This window comes from Chlorella variabilis (assembly GCF_000147415.1).
Source record: "Chlorella variabilis unplaced genomic scaffold CHLNCscaffold_1, whole genome shotgun sequence".
NCBI classification, from domain to species: domain Eukaryota; kingdom Viridiplantae; phylum Chlorophyta; class Trebouxiophyceae; order Chlorellales; family Chlorellaceae; genus Chlorella; species Chlorella variabilis.
In genome coordinates, this window is record NW_005435087.1 from 2097334 (window position 1) to 2114754 (window position 17421).

The 17421-nt window shown below is 68.2% G+C and overlaps 5 protein-coding genes across 5 annotated transcripts in view; 3 read left to right on the forward strand and 2 right to left on the reverse strand.

The window, feature by feature from the left end:
* Positions 1–1169, forward strand: part of CHLNCDRAFT_133453 (hypothetical protein) — a gene marked incomplete at both ends in the record, with an annotated part of 3036 nt that extends 1867 nt beyond the window's left edge. The window contains 4 exons of the mRNA XM_005851816.1: positions 224–369; positions 532–674; positions 845–942; positions 1102–1169. Coding sequence (XP_005851878.1) covers positions 224–369; positions 532–674; positions 845–942; positions 1102–1169 — 455 coding nt within the window. The remainder of the gene's footprint in view (positions 1–223; positions 370–531; positions 675–844; positions 943–1101) is intronic.
* A 6003-nt stretch (positions 1170–7172) lies between these two features.
* Positions 7173–9311, reverse strand: CHLNCDRAFT_18230 (hypothetical protein; the record flags this gene model as incomplete). The annotated part of the gene is made up of 7 exons (XM_005852150.1): positions 7173–7310; positions 7441–7683; positions 7834–7971; positions 8177–8249; positions 8449–8642; positions 8831–8984; positions 9235–9311. 7 exons carry the CDS (start codon positions 9309–9311, stop codon positions 7173–7175), a joined length of 1017 nt encoding a protein of 338 aa, XP_005852212.1.
* Positions 9312–9886: 575 nt separating this feature from the next.
* On the forward strand, positions 9887–14029 carry CHLNCDRAFT_133455 (hypothetical protein; the record flags this gene model as incomplete). The annotated part of the gene is made up of 5 exons (XM_005851817.1): positions 9887–9946; positions 10128–11150; positions 11250–11375; positions 11455–13745; positions 13888–14029. 5 exons carry the CDS (start codon positions 9887–9889, stop codon positions 14027–14029), a joined length of 3642 nt encoding a protein of 1213 aa, XP_005851879.1.
* Positions 14030–14835: 806 nt separating this feature from the next.
* On the forward strand, positions 14836–15427 carry CHLNCDRAFT_14026 (hypothetical protein; the record flags this gene model as incomplete). Its single annotated transcript, XM_005851818.1, has 3 exons — positions 14836–15028; positions 15130–15227; positions 15338–15427. Coding segments are annotated over 3 exons (381 nt in total), but the record flags the coding sequence as incomplete, so codon positions are not given.
* Positions 15428–17018: 1591 nt separating this feature from the next.
* CHLNCDRAFT_133457 (hypothetical protein) lies at positions 17019–17421 on the reverse strand (the record flags this gene model as incomplete). The annotated part of the gene is made up of 2 exons (XM_005852151.1): positions 17019–17138; positions 17245–17421. 2 exons carry the CDS (start codon positions 17419–17421, stop codon positions 17019–17021), a joined length of 297 nt encoding a protein of 98 aa, XP_005852213.1.

The window sequence follows — 17421 nt, forward strand, 5'->3', positions numbered from 1 at the left end:
GGCAGGGGGTGCGGCGGCGGCGCGGTGCAGGGCCTGCACCGGGCAAGGGCCGCAGACGGGCGCGAGCGCATGCATGCTGTGCGCTGTGCGCCACGCTTGGATGCCGGCACCCAACCCTTTTGCCGGCCGCCGCACCACCCCCACGCCACGCCTCCCGCCCACCCACCCGCCCCCCCCCGGGCCCTCACCCACGCACGCAAGCACATGCACGTGCCCCCTGCAGACAAGTTTGAGGCCGCCAAGCGGTGGGGCGCCACCGACTGTGTGAACCCCAAGGACCACGACAGGCCGGTGCAGGCGGTGCTGGTGGAGATGAGCCCCACGGGCTGGGGCATCGACTACACCTTTGAGTGCATCGGAAGCGTGGAGGTGGGTGGGTGAGGAGGCGCGGGGCGGCTGCCTGCTGCGGGGTGGCAGGCTGCCAGCAGACGGGCAGGCGGGGTAGCATGCAGGGTGCACAAAGGGCAGCCTGCCGCGCGCTGCCTGAGCGAGCCGCCGGCCGTATCGGCGGCTGCCCGCCTGCGACCGCAGGTCATGCGCGCTGCGCTGGAGTGCGCGCACCGCGGGTGGGGTGAGAGCATTGTGATTGGGGTGGCGGCGGCGGGCAAGGAGATCTCCACCCGACCCTTCCAGCTCGTCACGGGGCGCGTGTGGAAGGGCACCGCCTTTGGCGGGTGGGTGGGCGGCGGGGGTGGGGCGGGCGATGCGCTGTGGCGCCCGCGCGCCGATGCCCTGCCATGTGCCCGTCCCTGCGGCCTGGCATGCGTTCCTGCACCCCGTTTCGAGCTCCAATCCACCCCGCCTCCATGCCTCCACGCCCGCGCCGCGCCTGCCCGCCGCGCAGGTACAAGAGCCGGCTGCAGGTGCCTGACCTGGTGGAGATGTACCAGCGGGGCGAGACGATGCTGGATGACTACATCACCCACACCATGGCCTTTGACGGTGAGGGAGCAGGCAGGTGGCGTGTGTGGCGGAGGTGGGGCGCGTGTGCGTGGTGGAGCGGGTGAGGCTGTTGGGGCTGGCTGCCTGCCCTCTTGGGGCCACCTCGCTCGCAGTGCACACACCACCATGCCGCCCCGTCCCCGCTGACACCTGCCGCAGAGATCAACACAGCCTTTGACCTGCTGCACTCGGGCAAGTGCCTGCGCTGCGTGCTCACCTTTGACTAGTGGCAAGGGAGGAGCCGGGCGGGCAGCCAGCTGGCAGCAGCAGGCGACCCGCCTCTGGTGTGCTGTGCTCAGAGATGGTACTGCTGCAAATTGCAGCAAAGCAAAGCATGAGTGTAATCGCATTGGAATCATCGTCACGTTGGTCAAAGAGGTGTGCAGTGCAGAATGCCGCGGGAAATCACTTTCGCTGGTCCGCCGTCGCAGCAGGCTGTGGGATGCTGCTAGCTGGCTGGCTGTGTCTGTGCGCAGCGTGTGCCGTAGGCTGCTGCCCACTACCAGCGACGGTGTTGTCTCTTGGGCTCTGTGTTCCATGGCTGCCTGCCGCCGGCTGTGGCTGCCTGCCGCCGCATCACCAGCATCACAGCAGGGGGCCGCGGGTGAGCAGGATGTCACCATACGGCACCTCCTGGCGGGTGCCCAGGAAGCCGTGGGAGCGGGCCTGCAGCGGTGTGGCAGCACGGGGCAGGGAGCGCCGGGGGTTGTGACACTGGACCAGGCAGCACAGAAGGTAAGGTGTAGCATGGCATGCAGGCCACGACCGGGCAGCGTGGCAGGGAAGCCCGGCAGCCACCCACGCCAGCCAGCCACGCCCAGCCACCTGCAGGGTCTGGTAGAAGAGCTTGGCGGCATCCATGCGGCCCAGCTTGGAGGCCAGGTCGAAGAAAGACAGGTGGAAGGCGGCCTGCTCGCCGCCATCACCCTGGGCACCGCCGCCGCCGTCCGCGCCTGCCAGCTGGCCCTCGGCTGCATTGAAGCGTCCGCGCATGACCCTGTGGGTTGTGGCAGTTGGTATTGGTCAGGGGCAGGGAGGGTCAGGGAGGGGTAAAGGAAGGGAAAGGGAGGGCCGCCATATTCAGTACAGCAGCGCGGGGCTACCCCCACCCCGGCTCCTCTGGCAAAGCCGCACCCTACCACGCTTCTTTCCTCCACACACCACACACTCATACCCGCCCCCCGCACACACCCAATGAAGGCAAGCGACTGCCTGCTCATGTTGGCGCCGCCCTGCGCGCCCCCAGGCATGCCGGACAGGGCCTGGGTGGGGCCCGAAGCCTCCAGCAGCTCAAACTGGGACAGCGAGCCGAGGCCGCCGGCGGCACCCTCCTCGCCCTGTGGTCACGGGCAAGCCAGGCAGGCAGGCAGGCAGGCAGGCAGCCGTCCATCGATTCCAGTGGCAATCCAGGCAGGCAGGGGAGCAGGCGGCAGCTCGCCATGTGGGGACAAAGCGCCAGCCAGGCGCGCCCTGGTGCGCCCCTCCACCCTCCACCCTCCGCCCCGCCTCACCGTGCGCTGGCGCTTGCGGCTGCCGCCCGCGCTGGGGCCACCCCCCCCCAGGAAGGGCTCGTCCTCGCCCACCGCGGGCAGCAGGGCCCCCAGGTCTTCGCCGCCAGCGGGGCCGACCCCGTCCTCTGCCAGGTCAGACAGGCGCCCGCCGTCGCGGCGCTCCGACGACCTGCGCGGCCCATGAGGGATAGGGAGACGGGAAGGGAAGGGGGAAAGGCTCGGTGATCAGGAGCCGGTGCCTGGCCCAGCCAAATGCAGTTTTCAAATACAGTCAGCCATGCGCAAGCAAGCAAGCCAGTTGGGAGCCGGCGGGAGCACGGCGGGGGCGTGGGCCCAGCTGGCCTCCTCCCTCTGCCGCATCAGGCTGGAATACAGCCACTCTCCCTCGCCCCTGCACATCTCGACCCGCCGCCGCCGCCGCCCCGCCCCCCACTCACTTCTCAGAGAGCACTCCAGACTCGGAGTCGCGGCGCAGCGCCCCCGAGCCGCGCTTGGCGCCGCGCCCGCCGCGCCCCGTGGCGGGCAGCGAGGCGGGGCGGGAGGGGTCGGCAGAGGCGGGGGTCAGGCCCATCTGCTGCAGGAAGAAAGGGTCAGTGCCCTGCGTGCTGTTGAGCGCGGCCCGCAGCCTGCAGGCGTGGGGAGCAGGCAGAGGGCGGGCCGCGCATGCGGCGTTCGTCAGGGGCGGCAGGGAGGGTGAGGGTGGTCAAGGCAGCCACAAGCTGGAGGGGTGCAGGAAGAGCAGCAAGCCCAGCTGCAGTCGGCGCAACCCGCCGCCTCACCGCTCCGTCTCCACATCCACCTCCTCCTCCTCCTCAGACCCCTCCCCCAGCTCCCGCTGCTGCCGCCGCATGCGGCGCTGGAAGGGGTTGCCTCCCGCAGCCCCCTCCTCATCATCATCCAGGTAGCCCGCCGCATGCTCCGGCAGTCCCCCCAGGCCTCCATAGGCCCCAAAGCCGCCATCCATGCCGCCAAAGCCGCCAAAGCCGCCGTCATCCATCGGCAGAGGGGCCCCACCTGCCGCCAGCTCATCCAGGTATCGCTCCTGCTCCTCCACGCCCTCCTCCTCCGCACGGCCGCCGTCGGCGGCGGCTGCGCCAGCGGCGGCGCCACCGCCCTTCTCTGCGATGGGAGGGCAGAGCGTGGGAGGGGGTGGAATGAGGGCGGCAGGCCAGCTGGGGGGTGCACGCAGAGGAGTTGAAAGGCAGCCGGTTGGGGGGCAACATGTGCTGAATGGCGGCATTGGGGGCCCTCGGCAGCGCTGCGTGCTGCCGCCGCTCACTGGGCCTGGCCTGGGACCTGGGCAGCGTGGCGTTGCGGGTGAACAGCTCCAGCAGCTCCGCAGGCCAGCGCCCGCCCGGCATGCGGGCGGCGGTGGCCGGCTCGACGACCAGCGCAGACTTGGCGGCGGCGGCGCCGCCGCCGCCGCCAAGGCCGGCAGGCGGGGCGCGGCGGGGGCGCGGCACCAGTATGTCAGAGCGGTCGCTCATCCAGTCCCGGTAGTCCTGTGGAGTAGCCGGGGGTGGAAAGCATGGATCGCCCATGCATGGGAGGACAGTGGGCAGGGGCAGCGGGAGACGGGCGGCGCCCCGGGTAGAGGCGGCGCGGGGGGCGTGCTGGAAGCGCCAGCACACAGCCTCGAAGCCAAACCCTCCAACCTCCAGGCAGCACCAGACCTTCCAGAGGTTCCCTCCCTCCTCCCTCTCTGTGCTAGCCTCGCCCCTATCCCCGTCCCGCCCCGCCCCGCCCCGCCTGCGCCCCCTCACCCTGCCCCGGATCTGCAGAGTGTCCAGACTGTCCACCACGGGGCGGCTGCGCCTCGTGCCGCCGCACCCCTTGCGCCCGCGCGACGCGGCCGCGGCGGCGCCGCCGGCGCCGCGCGAGCCCTGGGAGCCCTGGCTGGTGCGCTCGGAGGAGGCCTCAGTGGCCTTGCTGGAGGGCGGCTGATCCACATCCAGGCCTGCCAGGCAGCGGGGAGCGGCGCAGCGCGGGGCGGCGTGTGGGCAGCAGGCCGGGCAGGCGGCAGGCCGGGCAGGCGGGCGGTGAGGCGACACGGTCAGGCCGGCAGGCAGGGCAGCCACACACCCTGGCCTCCCCGCAACATCACTAGGGTCCTGCGTGCCTGCAGCCACTGCTGCCAAGACCAGCCGGCACCCACCCACCCAGGCACCCACCCGCGGGCACCGCCAGCAGGTCATCAGGAAGGGGTGGGCCGCCGCCGTCTGGCGCGGGGCCGGGCCCCGCCCCCATGTTGAAGAAGTCCTCCATGCCAGCTGGCAGCAGGTCCATGTCCGGTACCGCAAAAGTCTCGGGGCCGTCCCTGCACAGAAGGGAAGCCAGGGAGGGACGGGAGCCGTGATGAAGTGGCAGGTGGCAGGTGGCTGGCGGGTGTTGGCGGGTGGAGGACGGCACTTGATGGTTAAAGCCTGGGGACTCGAGCCGGGGGAGTGATGGAGCTGAGGCGAGGCGAGGAAAACAGGCAGGCAGGCAGGCAGGCAGGCAGGCAGGCAGGCAGGCAGGCGGGCAGGCGGGCAGCAGCCCAGCAGCGGCAGCGGGCGGGTGCAGGGCAGGCGCGGCGGCAGCGCACATGAGCTCCAGGTCGTGGCGGGGCAGGCCAGCCAGGTCCAGCTCCACACACCCCTCCCCCTCCCCCTGCCCAGCACCCAGCAGCAGGCCGCCGCCGCCGCCGCCGCCCGCGCCGCTCTGCACCTCGCCGCTGGCCGCGGCTGCCGCCGCGGCGCCGTGCCGCCCCTTGCCGCGCCGCTCCCGGGCGCCGCCGCCGCCGCCGGGGGCCGTGCCCTTGCTGAGACCGTCGGGCAGGCTGGGCATCACAAACAGACCGTCGCCCAGCTGCGGGCAACAACAGGACCAGGGACAGCAAGTAAGAGAAGCAGGGTGAGGCAGCAGGGGCAAGAACGCGGATACCCAGGGTGTTGCACTGCCCACCCCAGACAGAGCCCTCTGTTTTTCCAGAGCCCCACCTGCTGGCTGCGCGCGCTGGCGCCGCCCTCGCTGAGTGCTTGTGTTGGGAAGGAGGGGAAGAGGTCTCCAAGGTTGAGCAGCTGCATGTCGAGGTTGAGCGGCAGGGTGATGGCCTCCTCCCTCGCCGCCGCCTTCCCCTCCCCCAGCGTCATGCGCGCCGCAGCCTGGCCCGCCGCCTCGCCGTCCAGTGAGCGCAGGCGGCGCTGCGGAGGCGGTTGGTGTGGGGGGTGTGGGGTGGGGAAGAAGGTGGGGTGGCGCCGGCGGTGGCGGGGGTGTGGGGGTAGGCGAGGCAAGCCGGCGCGTGGGCAGCGCAGGGCAGCGCTGGGAACAGGCCGGGTGACGAGACCGGGGAGGGGCTGACGCTGCTGCGCTGCAACCGGCCGCGCAGCGCCTGCCCGGCCGTTCCGCCCACCCTGACTGTCCCTCCCTGCACTGCAACGCCCCGCCCCCAGCGCCGCTCACCAGGGTGTCCTGCGCATCCTCCAGCAGGTACACCTGCTGCTTGGCGTGCACGATGACGATGCCGCCCACGAGGATGGCCTGCAGGCGCAGCGCCTGCGGCACCTCCGGGTCCATCACCTTCTTGCTGCACCCACGTGGAGGGCGGGCAGGCAGGCAGGCGGCACGGGCAGGAGATATGGGTGAGAGGAGGCGGGACAGCAACGCCTGAGCTGCGGGCCACCAGGAACGCTGATTTGCAGCGGCAGCAGGCCCCCACGTCGCCCGCCGCGCTCACCATGCCTCTTTCACATTGACTTGCAGGATGCGGCCCTTGTTGAGCTTCTTGCCGTGCGCCGCGATCCTGCAGAGAGGGTAGCACGGTTCTGGCTGCCACTCTGTCGAGCAGGCAGCGGCTGTGGGCGCCTGGAAATTCAAACAGCAGCGGTCAGTGGGGCGGCCGCTCCGACTCGCCCAGCCAGCCTCACCAGACGGCGCCCAGCGCCGTTTTCTTGCCCAGCAGGTCGTGGGACCAAAACATGGCGCCTGGGCTGCGTCTTCGGGGCTTCCTGTGCGGCCTGCAGGGCAGCAGATGGGGGCCGCGAGTGCAGGCCCGGGTAGCAGCCTTGGAGCCCTAGGTGACACAGGCAGACCGTGGCAGCAGCCAGGCCGTGTGCAGGGCTGCTGGGCGGGCTGCTACCTGGAGCTGCCAGCAGTTTACAGCTCCTTACAGCTCCCCAGGCGGCCTGAATCTTGACTGAGAGTTGCTGACTGTAGCACAGGGCCGATTGGGCGGGCTCTAGCTTTCCACCCCCAGCACCCTTTCCACCTCGCTCCTGCGCGACGGCAATGCCTTACAAGACACAGACACACTGTGCAGGCCGCATTGCATTGGATGATGAACAAAAGAGGCATGCACAATCACAATCAAATACACTTGAAACAAGGAGGAGTATCAGTTCAGAGAGGCGGTGCGACAACAGTGCTCTCGAGCGACAAAGACAGCATGGTGGGGTGGAGGAGGAGAGCATTCACAGCAGCCGTGTGGGTGCTGCCGGCTGGACAGATCGCGTGGGGGTGGGCGTGAGAATGTATGCATGGGGTGAGCAATGCTCGCAACAGCAGCATCGAGGCGCTCAGGGCAGAATGCGTGTCGCCGCAGCATCTCGCTGCGCCTGCCGCCAGCCAACACATGTGGCGGGGTAACTAGGGTTGGTCCTGGCTGCTTCACTTCAATCGCGAAGGTGGGGCCGAGGTGTCGGCGCCATGTGGTAGCAGCAAAGCGTCTGATCCATCAATCGTTTACTTGTTGGCGAAGGCAATACCCGCCTCGATGTTCTTGCTCAGCAGCCCCTTCATCTTCTCCAGCCCCTCCTGCTCAAACGCGGTCAGCGGGCCCAGCGGCAGGAACTCCTCGACGCCGTCGGGGCCCAGGCGCACCTGCGGCGGCGGGAGTGGCACACGCAGCAGAGTGGAGGAGGTGCCGCACGCACACCCTTCCAGCCTGCTGCTTCTTTGGCATTGCAGGCCAACCAGCGCGGGGCGCGGGCGACAGCAAGGCAGGCCCCACCTTGCTGGCAAAGTACTGGAAGCCGGGCACCACCTCGCTCTCCACGTAGGTGCACTCGATGATGTCCTGCTCCCCGCTCAGGCCCAGCAGCACGCTCTCCGCAAAGCGCGCCGCCGCGTAGGCCATGGACAGCGTGGCGGAGCCGGCGCCCGCCTTGGCCTCCACCACCTCCGTGCCCGCGTTCTGGATGCGCTCCGTCATCTTGGCGGCCTCCTCGGGCGAGAACTGCACCCTGGGGGTGGCCTGCGGCACGGGCAGGCGCAAGGAGCCAAGGGTTGAGAATCAGGTGAGCTGGCGCGGGGTCAAACAGCAGGCCGCCACGTGCCTCCTGCCTGCCTGCCTGCCTGCACGCGCCACACACGCCAGGCAGCTGCTGCCCAAGGGCAGCCCCACCTGGCTCAGCAGCGGCAGGATGGTCTCTCCGGCGTGGCCGCCGATGACGGGCACATCCACATCCTTGGTGTCCAGCCCCTTGGCCTCAGCCACAAAGGTGTTAGCCCGCACCACGTCCAGCGTGGTCACGCCCATCACCTGCTTGCCGGCAGGGGTGGGAGGCGGCGGCAGGGTGGAGGAGACTGGCCATCCGGAACAGTTGGAGTTGTGCAGGGCGGGAAGCAGTTGGGCAGGTCTGGGAGCAGGGTGCATTGCCAGGCAGGTGGGCAGGTGCCAGGCAGGGACTGAGTGGCCCCAGGAGTGCACACGTGAACGGCGGTAACCAGCGGAGGGTGCTGCCCACCTTGCGCGGGTTGTACACGCCCGCCTTCTTCAGCACCTCCGCGCAGATGGGCACTGTGGAGTTGACGGGGTTGCTGCGGGGGGGCAAGCGGGGTAGGCAAGGTGGCCAGGCGGGGCCGGGTGAGGAGCACGCGCAGCAGTGCTGGCCGAAGACGGGGCACGTTTGAACACCTGCCTTTGAACACCGATGCCCCGTCTCGCAAGCCTCTCGCCCCAATGCCATCCGCCCTGGGACTCGCTCCCGCGCAGGCCCCAGCCCAGCGCTTGCCGCACCTGATGATGGCGATGATGGCGTCGGGGCAGCTGGCGGCCACGCCCTCGCACAGTGTCTTCACGATGCCAGCGTTGATGTTGAAGAGGTCGTCGCGGGTCATGCCCGGCTTGCGCGGCACGCCCGCGGGGATCACCACCAGCTCGGCGCCCTTGAGCGCGCCCGCCAGCTCCTCGGCGCCGGTGTACCCGGTGACCTGCACCCGTGGCACGCCAGGCGTGGGGCCAGCCTAGGTGAGTGAGCAACGGTCGCTCGGCCTGCCGATGCTTGCCAGCGCGTGGCCATGCATGCATCATGTGAGCCCCGGCGACGATTGCCGCCGGACAAGCTCTGTGGCTGAACTCTCCATCCAGCTCCCTGGAAGTGTAGTGTGCATGCGGCCACCTTTGTGTTGGTGTTGCAGTGGCTCAGGTCTGCCGCCACGCCCGCCACGTTGGCGATATCGTACAGCGCCAGCTCCGTCACCATGCGGTTCATCTTCAGCAGCAGGCTCAGCGGCTGGCCGATGCCGCCCGCGGCGCCCAGCACCGCCACCTTGCTGCAGCAGGGACGGGGCGTAGGGAGCGGTGCCGGGTGAGGCGATGGGAAGAGGACCAGCCATAGGGGGGCTGGTGGCGTGGGGGGTGGGATGAGGGAGTGCAGGCACAAAGAGCACCGCCGAGCGGCCTGTCGCTGGCGGCGGCGCGGTTGGGCGCTGCCATCGGGCGGCCATCAGGGGGGCACCACCAACAACCCGCCCGCGCGCATAACCCAAACTGCTGCACGCGACTGCTGTGTCAGCTGCTCACCGGGCCTCGATCACGGCCTGGCGGCGGCCCGCCCTGACCGGCTGCTGCCGCGATGCGACGATAGGGCGCTGCTCCATCCGCATGTTGCGCTGCGCTCCGATCGCCTTCATGCCGCTGAAGGTCGCCAGGCGCTGGGTGCTGCACCGTGGCGCCGCCATTTGAGCTTTCGAGGTGGAGGCCGCAGTCACGGACATTTTTGAGAGTGCTGAAGCGATGGTAGTGGCCGATGCGCCAACACGCCATGCATGATGAATCCAGCTGACCGTCGGCGCCAACCTGTCACAGGGGGCGACGGTCGCCCCCAGCGACGCTCGGCGCTAGTCTGCCACTGCGCGAATCCTCTTACATTAATAACCAGCACGCCTCCCACTGGTGCCACCATGTTTGCCTCTCTCACACACGATGCCATTGATGGAGCCTCACCCCTCGCCGTCGCCGCTCTTGCAACACTCCATTCCCTGAATCAAAGCAGCCCACTGACCGTGAGAGTGGCATTGCTCTCAATGCTCCAATGTCTGAATCACAGCGACTCAAAGCCGGCACCGCTGTTGGAATGCCCGGCGGCCGGCGCCGGCCAGCGGTACGGCGGCGGCAGTGCAAATGGGCCAAGGGCTAATCTCGTTTCGCGTGAGGGTTGCTGCAGTGCAACACGATGGACTGGAAAGCCCACCTGGCGGGCCTGGTCAAGGAGACTGAGAGGAACCTTGCTCGAGTGCACGGCTCATCGCACTGCAGTTACTCGTTGACCAGCAAAAAGGCGAGCTTTGGGGTGCTCCGCCGCCTGTTGCAGTTCCCAGCGACTGTCGAGGGTGCCGCACGAGGCGTGGGCGCAACCGCCTCATCTCTGCCGCACCCGCCTTTGCCCCACCGGGCGCCCCGAGCCCCGCCTGCAGACCCCGCCCAGCTATGCGCTGCTGCGGCAAGGAGTCAGCCCAGGGGACCCGCACCTCATCGCCCCTGCAGCCGTGGGCCCTGATGACGTCGGCCCTGACCAGCTCATCCCGTCGTTCTACCCAGAGGAGCAACCGCCGCCGCTAATGCCTGCACAGCCACCTGCGCAGCAGGTGGCCCAAGTGGAGAAGCTCAGGGAGGAGCTGCGGGTGGTGAGCGACCAGCTGACGCTGCTGCGCCAGTCGGCCGCTGGCTGGCAGCAGGTGGCGGCGACGGCGGCGGGCGTGGATGGGAGGTGCACCTCCGCCGCCAACCAGCTGGCGCTGCTAAGCACGGGGGTGGCAGACCTGCAGGCAGCCCAGGCACGCATGCAGCACGCCAGCGACGCCGGTCATCGGGAGGTGCAGGGGGAGTTGGAGGCGCTGGGTGCTCGGCTCGACACGTTTGCTGCCGCCCAGCGCGCTGGCACAACGGTGGGGCCGGGAGGGGCGGCCCTGGCGCCGCTCTCCGCCAGGCTAGAACAGGCAGAGCAGGCGCTGGCTGCCCTGCGCACGCGCCTAGAGCAGCAGGCGCCAGCGGCAGCGGCAGCTGCCAGCGCTGCACAGCGGCAGGAGGCGCAGCAGCAGGAGCTGGGACACATCAATGCCGGGCTGCATGCGATGCAGGCAGCTATTGCTGCGGCAGCCCAGCAACATGCCAGCGAGGTCGCTGAGCTGCGCAGCCAGCAGGGAGAGCTGCAGGCGGCACAACGCGCCATCGAGAAGCGCAGCAGTCACATTGAGCAGGTGAGCAGCCAGCTGGCAGTTGTGCAGGCGGCGCAAAGCGCACAGGGCGCCTCGGTGCAGCAGCAGGCCAGGCGGCTGGAGCAGCTGGCACAGCAGCTAGCAGCAGACGTGGCCGCGCGGCCGCTTGAGCAGCAGCAGCAGCAGCAGCCTGCTGTGCCTGCTGTGAGCCCGGAGGCCCTCCAGCAGCTGGCCGGCCAAGTGCAGGACAGCGCAGGCGCCGTTGCGCAGCTGCAGGAGCAGGTGGGTACCGGGTGAGCATGGTGAGGACTGGCCCGCAGACCCGCTGCTCCTGAGCCGCACAGGATGCCCCCCTCACTTGGCTTGCCCATGCGCCTGCAGGTGGGGCGCCTGGAGGCAGTGCAGGAGGCAGTGGATGATGTGAACCAGCGCCTTTTTGAGCTGCGGGTGGAGTTTCAGAATGCGGGAGAGGATGGGGCCATCACCGCTGCCTCCTCCAAGCGCCAGGTGGGCACCAGCTCAGAGCTGGATGATGGGAACGAGCACCTCGCAATGCACGCCTCACCTGTTGTGCACCTCCATGCAGGCCGAGGCGGCGGAGCGGCAGGCAGCAGAGGCAGTGGATGCTGTGGCCGATGTGCGAGAGCTAGCGGCGCAGCTGCAGCAGCAGGTGGCCTCCCTGCACCTGCACCTGCACCTGCAGCAGACGCAGCCGGGGCCTGACGCCGCTGTGCGCAGAGATCTGGCAGAGGCGGTGCAGCAGCAGGTGCAGGCAGAGGTGGCTGGCCTCAGGGCTGAGCTGGCTGGCAGCAGCATGCCTCCCCACCACCTCGCTTTTGAACATGAGAGCAGCGTGCTATTGCAGACGGTGCAAGCGGTGGATGAGATGGCAGCTGAGCTGGCGGGCCTCAAGCTGCTGCTGGCGCAGCAGTCGGAGGCCGCAGAGAAGGTGGCCGCGGCCTCGCGGGCCGAGGCTGCCGCCAAGGAGGAGCGCATGGCTGGCCTGGAGTCTGCTGTGTCAGCCCTGGAGCAGCTGGGGCCAGGCAAGCCAGCGCTGGCCAATGCCGTCGAGACGGCGGCCTGCCTGACCACGCTCAGCGACATCGTGCACAAGCAGCGGGAGGACATGCTGCATGTGAAGCAGAGCGTGGCGGCAGCCAAGGCGGCTGCGACGGCTGCCACCGAGGCCATCGCCGCGGGCGCTGCTGCTGCCGGTGATGCCAGCCAGCTGCAGCTACAGGACACAGTCGCTGCTCTGGAGGCTGGCATGTCTGGCCTGCAGGAGCAGGCTCAGGCAGCGGCTGCCGCTAGCAGCCAACAGGCGACGGAGCAGCAGCAGGAGCTGGCGGGCCTGCGGCTGCAGCTGTATGAGGTGCAGGAGGATCTGGCTGGGGCAGTGGCTGTGCGGCAGGACATCCCGACGGTGCAACTCAAGCTGGCTGCGCTTGAAGCTGGCATCGAGAGCCGGCTAGGAGAGTTCCTGCCAGCGCTGTCCGCCGTGCAGCAGCGCTTGGCACAGCTGGAGGATGCTGTGACCCAAAGCCGGCAGCAGCAGCAGCAGCAGCAGCAGCAGCAGGATGGCGCAGAGGGAGGCAGCAGCCCTGGCTTCCAGGAGCCTGCCGTGCCAGCAGCTGGCGGCGAGGACAGGGGTACACTAAAGACCCGCTTAGAGCAGCTGGAGGCAGGGCTGGAGGGCAGCACCAGAGACGCAGCTGCTCAAGCTGCCCAGCAGCAGCAGGCACTTGCAGCGTTGCAGCAGCAGATGGCCCTCATGCAGCAGCAGGTGGCCACCCTTGTTGCTGGCAATCGCCAGGAGAGGCAGCAGCAGCGGCTGCCGCCTGAGCTGGAGAGGGAGGTGGGTGCTCGGGTGCAGAGGACCGAGGCCACGGTGGCAGCTGCGTTAGAGGAGGCGGCGGCACAGATGGCAGCTCTGATGGCCCGCATGGATAAAGCAGAGGCGTCCTCCATGGCCTCTGCCACCCACGCCCAGGCAGCGGCACTGGTGGCCCAGCAGCAAGTGGCAGCGGTGCACAGCATGGTGTCCCTGCCCTCCCGCCAGCCCAGCGAGCAGCAGTTGCCGCAGCAGGCCAGTGAGGAGAGGGCCGGGGTGGCGCTGTCTCGCCAGGGAACCCTGAAGCGCTCCCAACCGCAGCAGCAGCAGCCGCCATGGCAGCCACCCTCGACATCCTCGGCAGCTGCTTCAGCCTCCTCATCCCGGCAGTCCAGCTTGCGCCCCACAAAGTCGCTGCCGCAAGCACAGCCAGCAGAAGGCGCCCAGCTGCCGCAGCCTCCTGCTCGCCAGAACACAAGCGGTGGCGGTGGTCTGTTTGCCCGGCTGAGCCGCAGCTTCACCAGCCAGAGGCGCAACAGCAAGGACGCCGCCGCAGCGGCTCAGCGCGTCGCTGCCGCCCCTACCACAGCTGGAGCGGCCTCGTCATCGGCAGCCGCAGCTGCTGCTCCTCATGGTTTGCAGGAGGGCGGGAGTGGTGGCTTTGAGGTGCCGCTGCGTGTGCAGTACAGTTCCAGCTTGGAGCAGGAGCCGAGCCTCGGGGAGAGCCAGCAGGCGGGCAGCCAGTCCCGCTCGGCAGCTTCATCCCCGCCCCGCAGCCGCCGCACCACTAGCGGCGCAGCCTCTGGAACAGGCACTCCCCGCCGACAGTCCAGCGGCGTCCAGCCCGGTGGCAGCGGCAGCGGCGCCACTGGTAAGCAGCTGTACACGCCTCGCGGCCGCCACTCCTCCAGCTCCCAGGCGTGCCTGTCGCAGGAGCACAGCAGCGGCAAGCTCACCCCGCGGCAGGGAGGGAGCATGGTGGGGGGCGACAGCAGCTTTGGCGACATCCCGCTGCCGCAGGGATCCTCCTGCCTCATCTCCCCCAGGTGGGGCATCGGGAGGGCTGCTGGCTGGGGTGGGGGGGGTCAGTCACACAGCTACAGTGAATGTGCTGCACTGCTGCAATGCCCGGCAGCGCTCCACTCAATCCCGAGCGTCTTCCCTGTTGACCTGGCTACCGCATTGCAGGGAGGATGTGGGGGAGCGCATCCTGCAGCTGCGCAGCGAGCTGGCCGACCCAGACCTGGACGAGGTGCAGCGCGAGGTGCTGGCCTCGGATCTGGAGCGCCTGCTGGAGCGTGCGGCGCAGGAGGGGCGGGGGGCCGGTTGAGGCCGCTCAGCGACGGCGGGCGCGGCGGCTCGGACTTGCGACAGTTGGCGGGCGGGAGGAGGGCGACTGGTCATCATGATGCTCCCTTAACTTAAGCTCATTCTACACGCAATTTTGTGACTCGACTTATGTCTGATTGTGGGGCGGTGTGGCGACCGTCAAGCGCACGCCTCTCGGTCATGCTCTCCTCTCGGTCATGTGCCTGGAAACAGCCCGGAGACAGGCCATGAAGTAGGGCCACACAGCTCCCTGGCTCAGGCTGCATGCAGCTGCAAAACTTAGGAAGTGGTTATGGGTGGACAAGCCAATGGCGCCCCTCATGCATGTTGTGGGCGGTGACATGGGGCTGCGGCGGTCACGGAAGCAGCCACATTGTCGATCACATTGTCTCAATCACAACCGCAGCGGTCTGCCATTGAACATGGTTGCTTCTTTGAGGGCTGCCTGCGTCCCTGTGGCGACGGCGATGGGTGCAGTAGCCAGGCCGGCGGCGCTCAAGTGAGGCGATTGCGTTGGGAGGCCCAGATCTCCACGTGCAGAGCACTCGAGAGGGTGGCCCCGTTCTGCTCCGTCACAATTGCAATGCGCAATGGTTGGACTCTTGCAGGCCTGTGCACGTCGCCAGGTACTTTGTGGCTGTCCCAGCAGGCGTTGCGCGCAGCCGTTCCACCGCCGCTCACACCCCGGCCGCCGGGCAGCACCGCCGCCGCGCGACTGCCGCAGCGGGCGCCGAGCGATGGCAGCGACTCCGCTCCAGGGGAACCGCCTCGGACGCCGTGGCAGCCACCACTGGCGTGGCTTCCCCTGGGGACTATTGCGAAGCAGAGTATACCGTATCCACGGAGGATGGGAATGTGGTGGACAGCTCCAGGGAGGCCGGCGCCCAGGCGTGCTTCATCCTCGGCAGCAGCCACGTCGTGGCCGGGTTTCACCAGGCTGTTGGAGGCCTGGCCGTGGGCGAGAGCCGCAAGCACCGCGTGTCAGCAGAGGATGCATATGGTAACACATTGAATGCATGATTGTAGCTGCCGATCTTGCCGTGCATATGCTGGTGCGCTTGCCTGCTGCTCCCGATGCCATCTGCACTGGCTGGCACGCAGGCGAGCCGAACGAGGAGATGATTGCTGAGCTGCCCAAGAGCCAGGCGCCTCCCGGGCTGGAGAAGGGCATGGTTGTGCAGCTGACCAATGGCATGCAGGTGGGCAGGCGGGCGATGTGATCTCCCGCTGCCGCCTTCACACCGCTGCGAAAAGATGTTAGACATTCGACTGCTGACGCATGTGCCCACCTTGGGCCCACCACCTGCAGGCGGTGGTGGCTGCGGTGGACGAGGAGTCGGTGACCATCGATGCCAACCACCCGCTGGCTGGCAAGGCGCTGATGTTTGATGTCCAGCTCACCAGGCGCATCCCCGCCGCGCAGCTGGAGACGGCGACCTTTGGGGCGGGCTGCTTCTGGTGAGTGCGGGAGAGCACGCCAAATCCCCGAGCACCTTGCCTGTTGCGGGAGCAGCAGCGCATGCCAGCAGGGTGTGGGAGATGCCCCATGTTGCGTGTGGTGTGTGCCTGCAGGAGCGTGGAGCTGGCATATCAGCGCGTGCCTGGCGTGGTGCAGACGGCTGTGGGCTACAGCCAGGGGCGGGTGCCCAACGTCACGTATGAGCAGGTGACCTGTCCGCGATCGTGCAGCTCCTGCTGCCCTGTGGCGGGGGCCAGCGCTGGGCACCTGGCTGTCATGCTGGTGGCTCACCAGCGCACAACTATGCGTTATGTGGTGTGCATGCTTCCTGGCAGGTGTGCCAGGGCAACACGGGGCACAACGAGGTGGTGCAGGTGGTGTATGACCCCTCACAGGTGAGCCGGCTGCCTGGCCTGGCATTCAGCTGGCAGCGAGGCTGCACGGGAGGGGGAATGCCAACAGCAGCAGCCAGGAGCAGCAATGGGATGCGCATCGAGTGCAGTGCCTGCCCCGCCCTTCTCTGCTTGCCGCCTGTCCACGTTTGCAGGTGACATATGAGCAGCTGCTGGATGTGTTTTGGGGCAAGCACGACCCCACCACTCCCAACCAGCAGGGCGGCGATGTGGGAGAGCAGTACCGGTGAGTCTTCACGGGGCTGCGGCCAGGCACGGCGGGGGCTGCTGCCACTGGAACACCGGGGTGTGCTTGCTAGCCTGCAAACGAGTGCTGCTGCCCATGCTGCCCATGTGTTAGCAGGAGCGGCATCTACTACCACACCGAGGAGCAGCGGCAGGTGGCTGAGGCCTCGCTGGCGCGCCAAAACGAGAAGCTGGGCGGCAAGGTGGTGACCGAGATTGAGCAGGCGCGCCGCTGCTGCTGCCCATGTGCCACTTCCTCCTTCCAGGATGCTGCTTGTTGGTTTGTCTCTGCATGCGATCCTGATGGGCGGACGCTGTCGTGCCTGGTACTGCCGATACTGCAGATCAACAACTACTGGGAAGCCGAGGAGTATCATCAGCGGTATCTGGAGAAGGGCGGCCGCAATGGGCGGGCCCAGAGCGCCGCAAAAGGCTGCAACGACCCGATTCGGTGCTACGGCTGAGGCCCCCAACCCCGCCTGAATCGCTGCTCGCTGCCACGCTCTCAGTTGCAGGATCCCTGCTTGTCTCTGGCACTGCAATCATCATCAGCTTTTCATCGACTGAGAGAGAGGGAAAATCAATTGAGAGGGAGGGTGAGATGCAGCAGGCAGCAGCCAAGGGTTGTCCTTGATAGGGAAACACTCCCTGGATTCGCGTCCCCACACAAAGCTGCCTGCCTCCCTAGCTGCTGCCCTGCTTCTCCTTGCGCACGAGCGTGGTGTACAAGCCCATGTGATCACTGCAGGTGGGAAGAGGCCGCCCGCTGTTAGCGTTCCTGCGCAGCTTGCAGCTCTCCTGCTGTGCCTCCCCTGTACATAAGCCTGCTGTTCCTCCACGTGTGCATGCTTGCGTCCCCACCTGATCCACACCGGGATCTGCTTCTGCCGCGTCTAGTCCATGCGGGTCAGCTCCCGCCCGGTGCGCGGGTCACAGATGCGCTCCCCACCCACCACCTCCATGTGCGCAGGCCTCCAGTCCGGCAGGCGCCCAAGGAAGCGGTCCAGCCGCGACTGCAAGCCCAGGCGACAGTCAAGCCAGCAATAATGGTCAGGCCAAGAAGGAGCGAGCATGAGATGGGAGATGGGAAACATTTGCAGACGCGTTCAAAACTGTCACCTGGGTGCTCGCATTGCTCGTCTCCCCTTTCAGCTGCACCACACTGGGGTCATAGGTCCAGCCCGGCAGCGGGTGGGAGCTGCGCTCGCCGTGCAGGCTCCACCACAGATCATACCAGCCCCGGCCGCGCGGGTAGGGCACCCAGGGCTCCTTGCCATTCCTTGCGATCCAATTCAT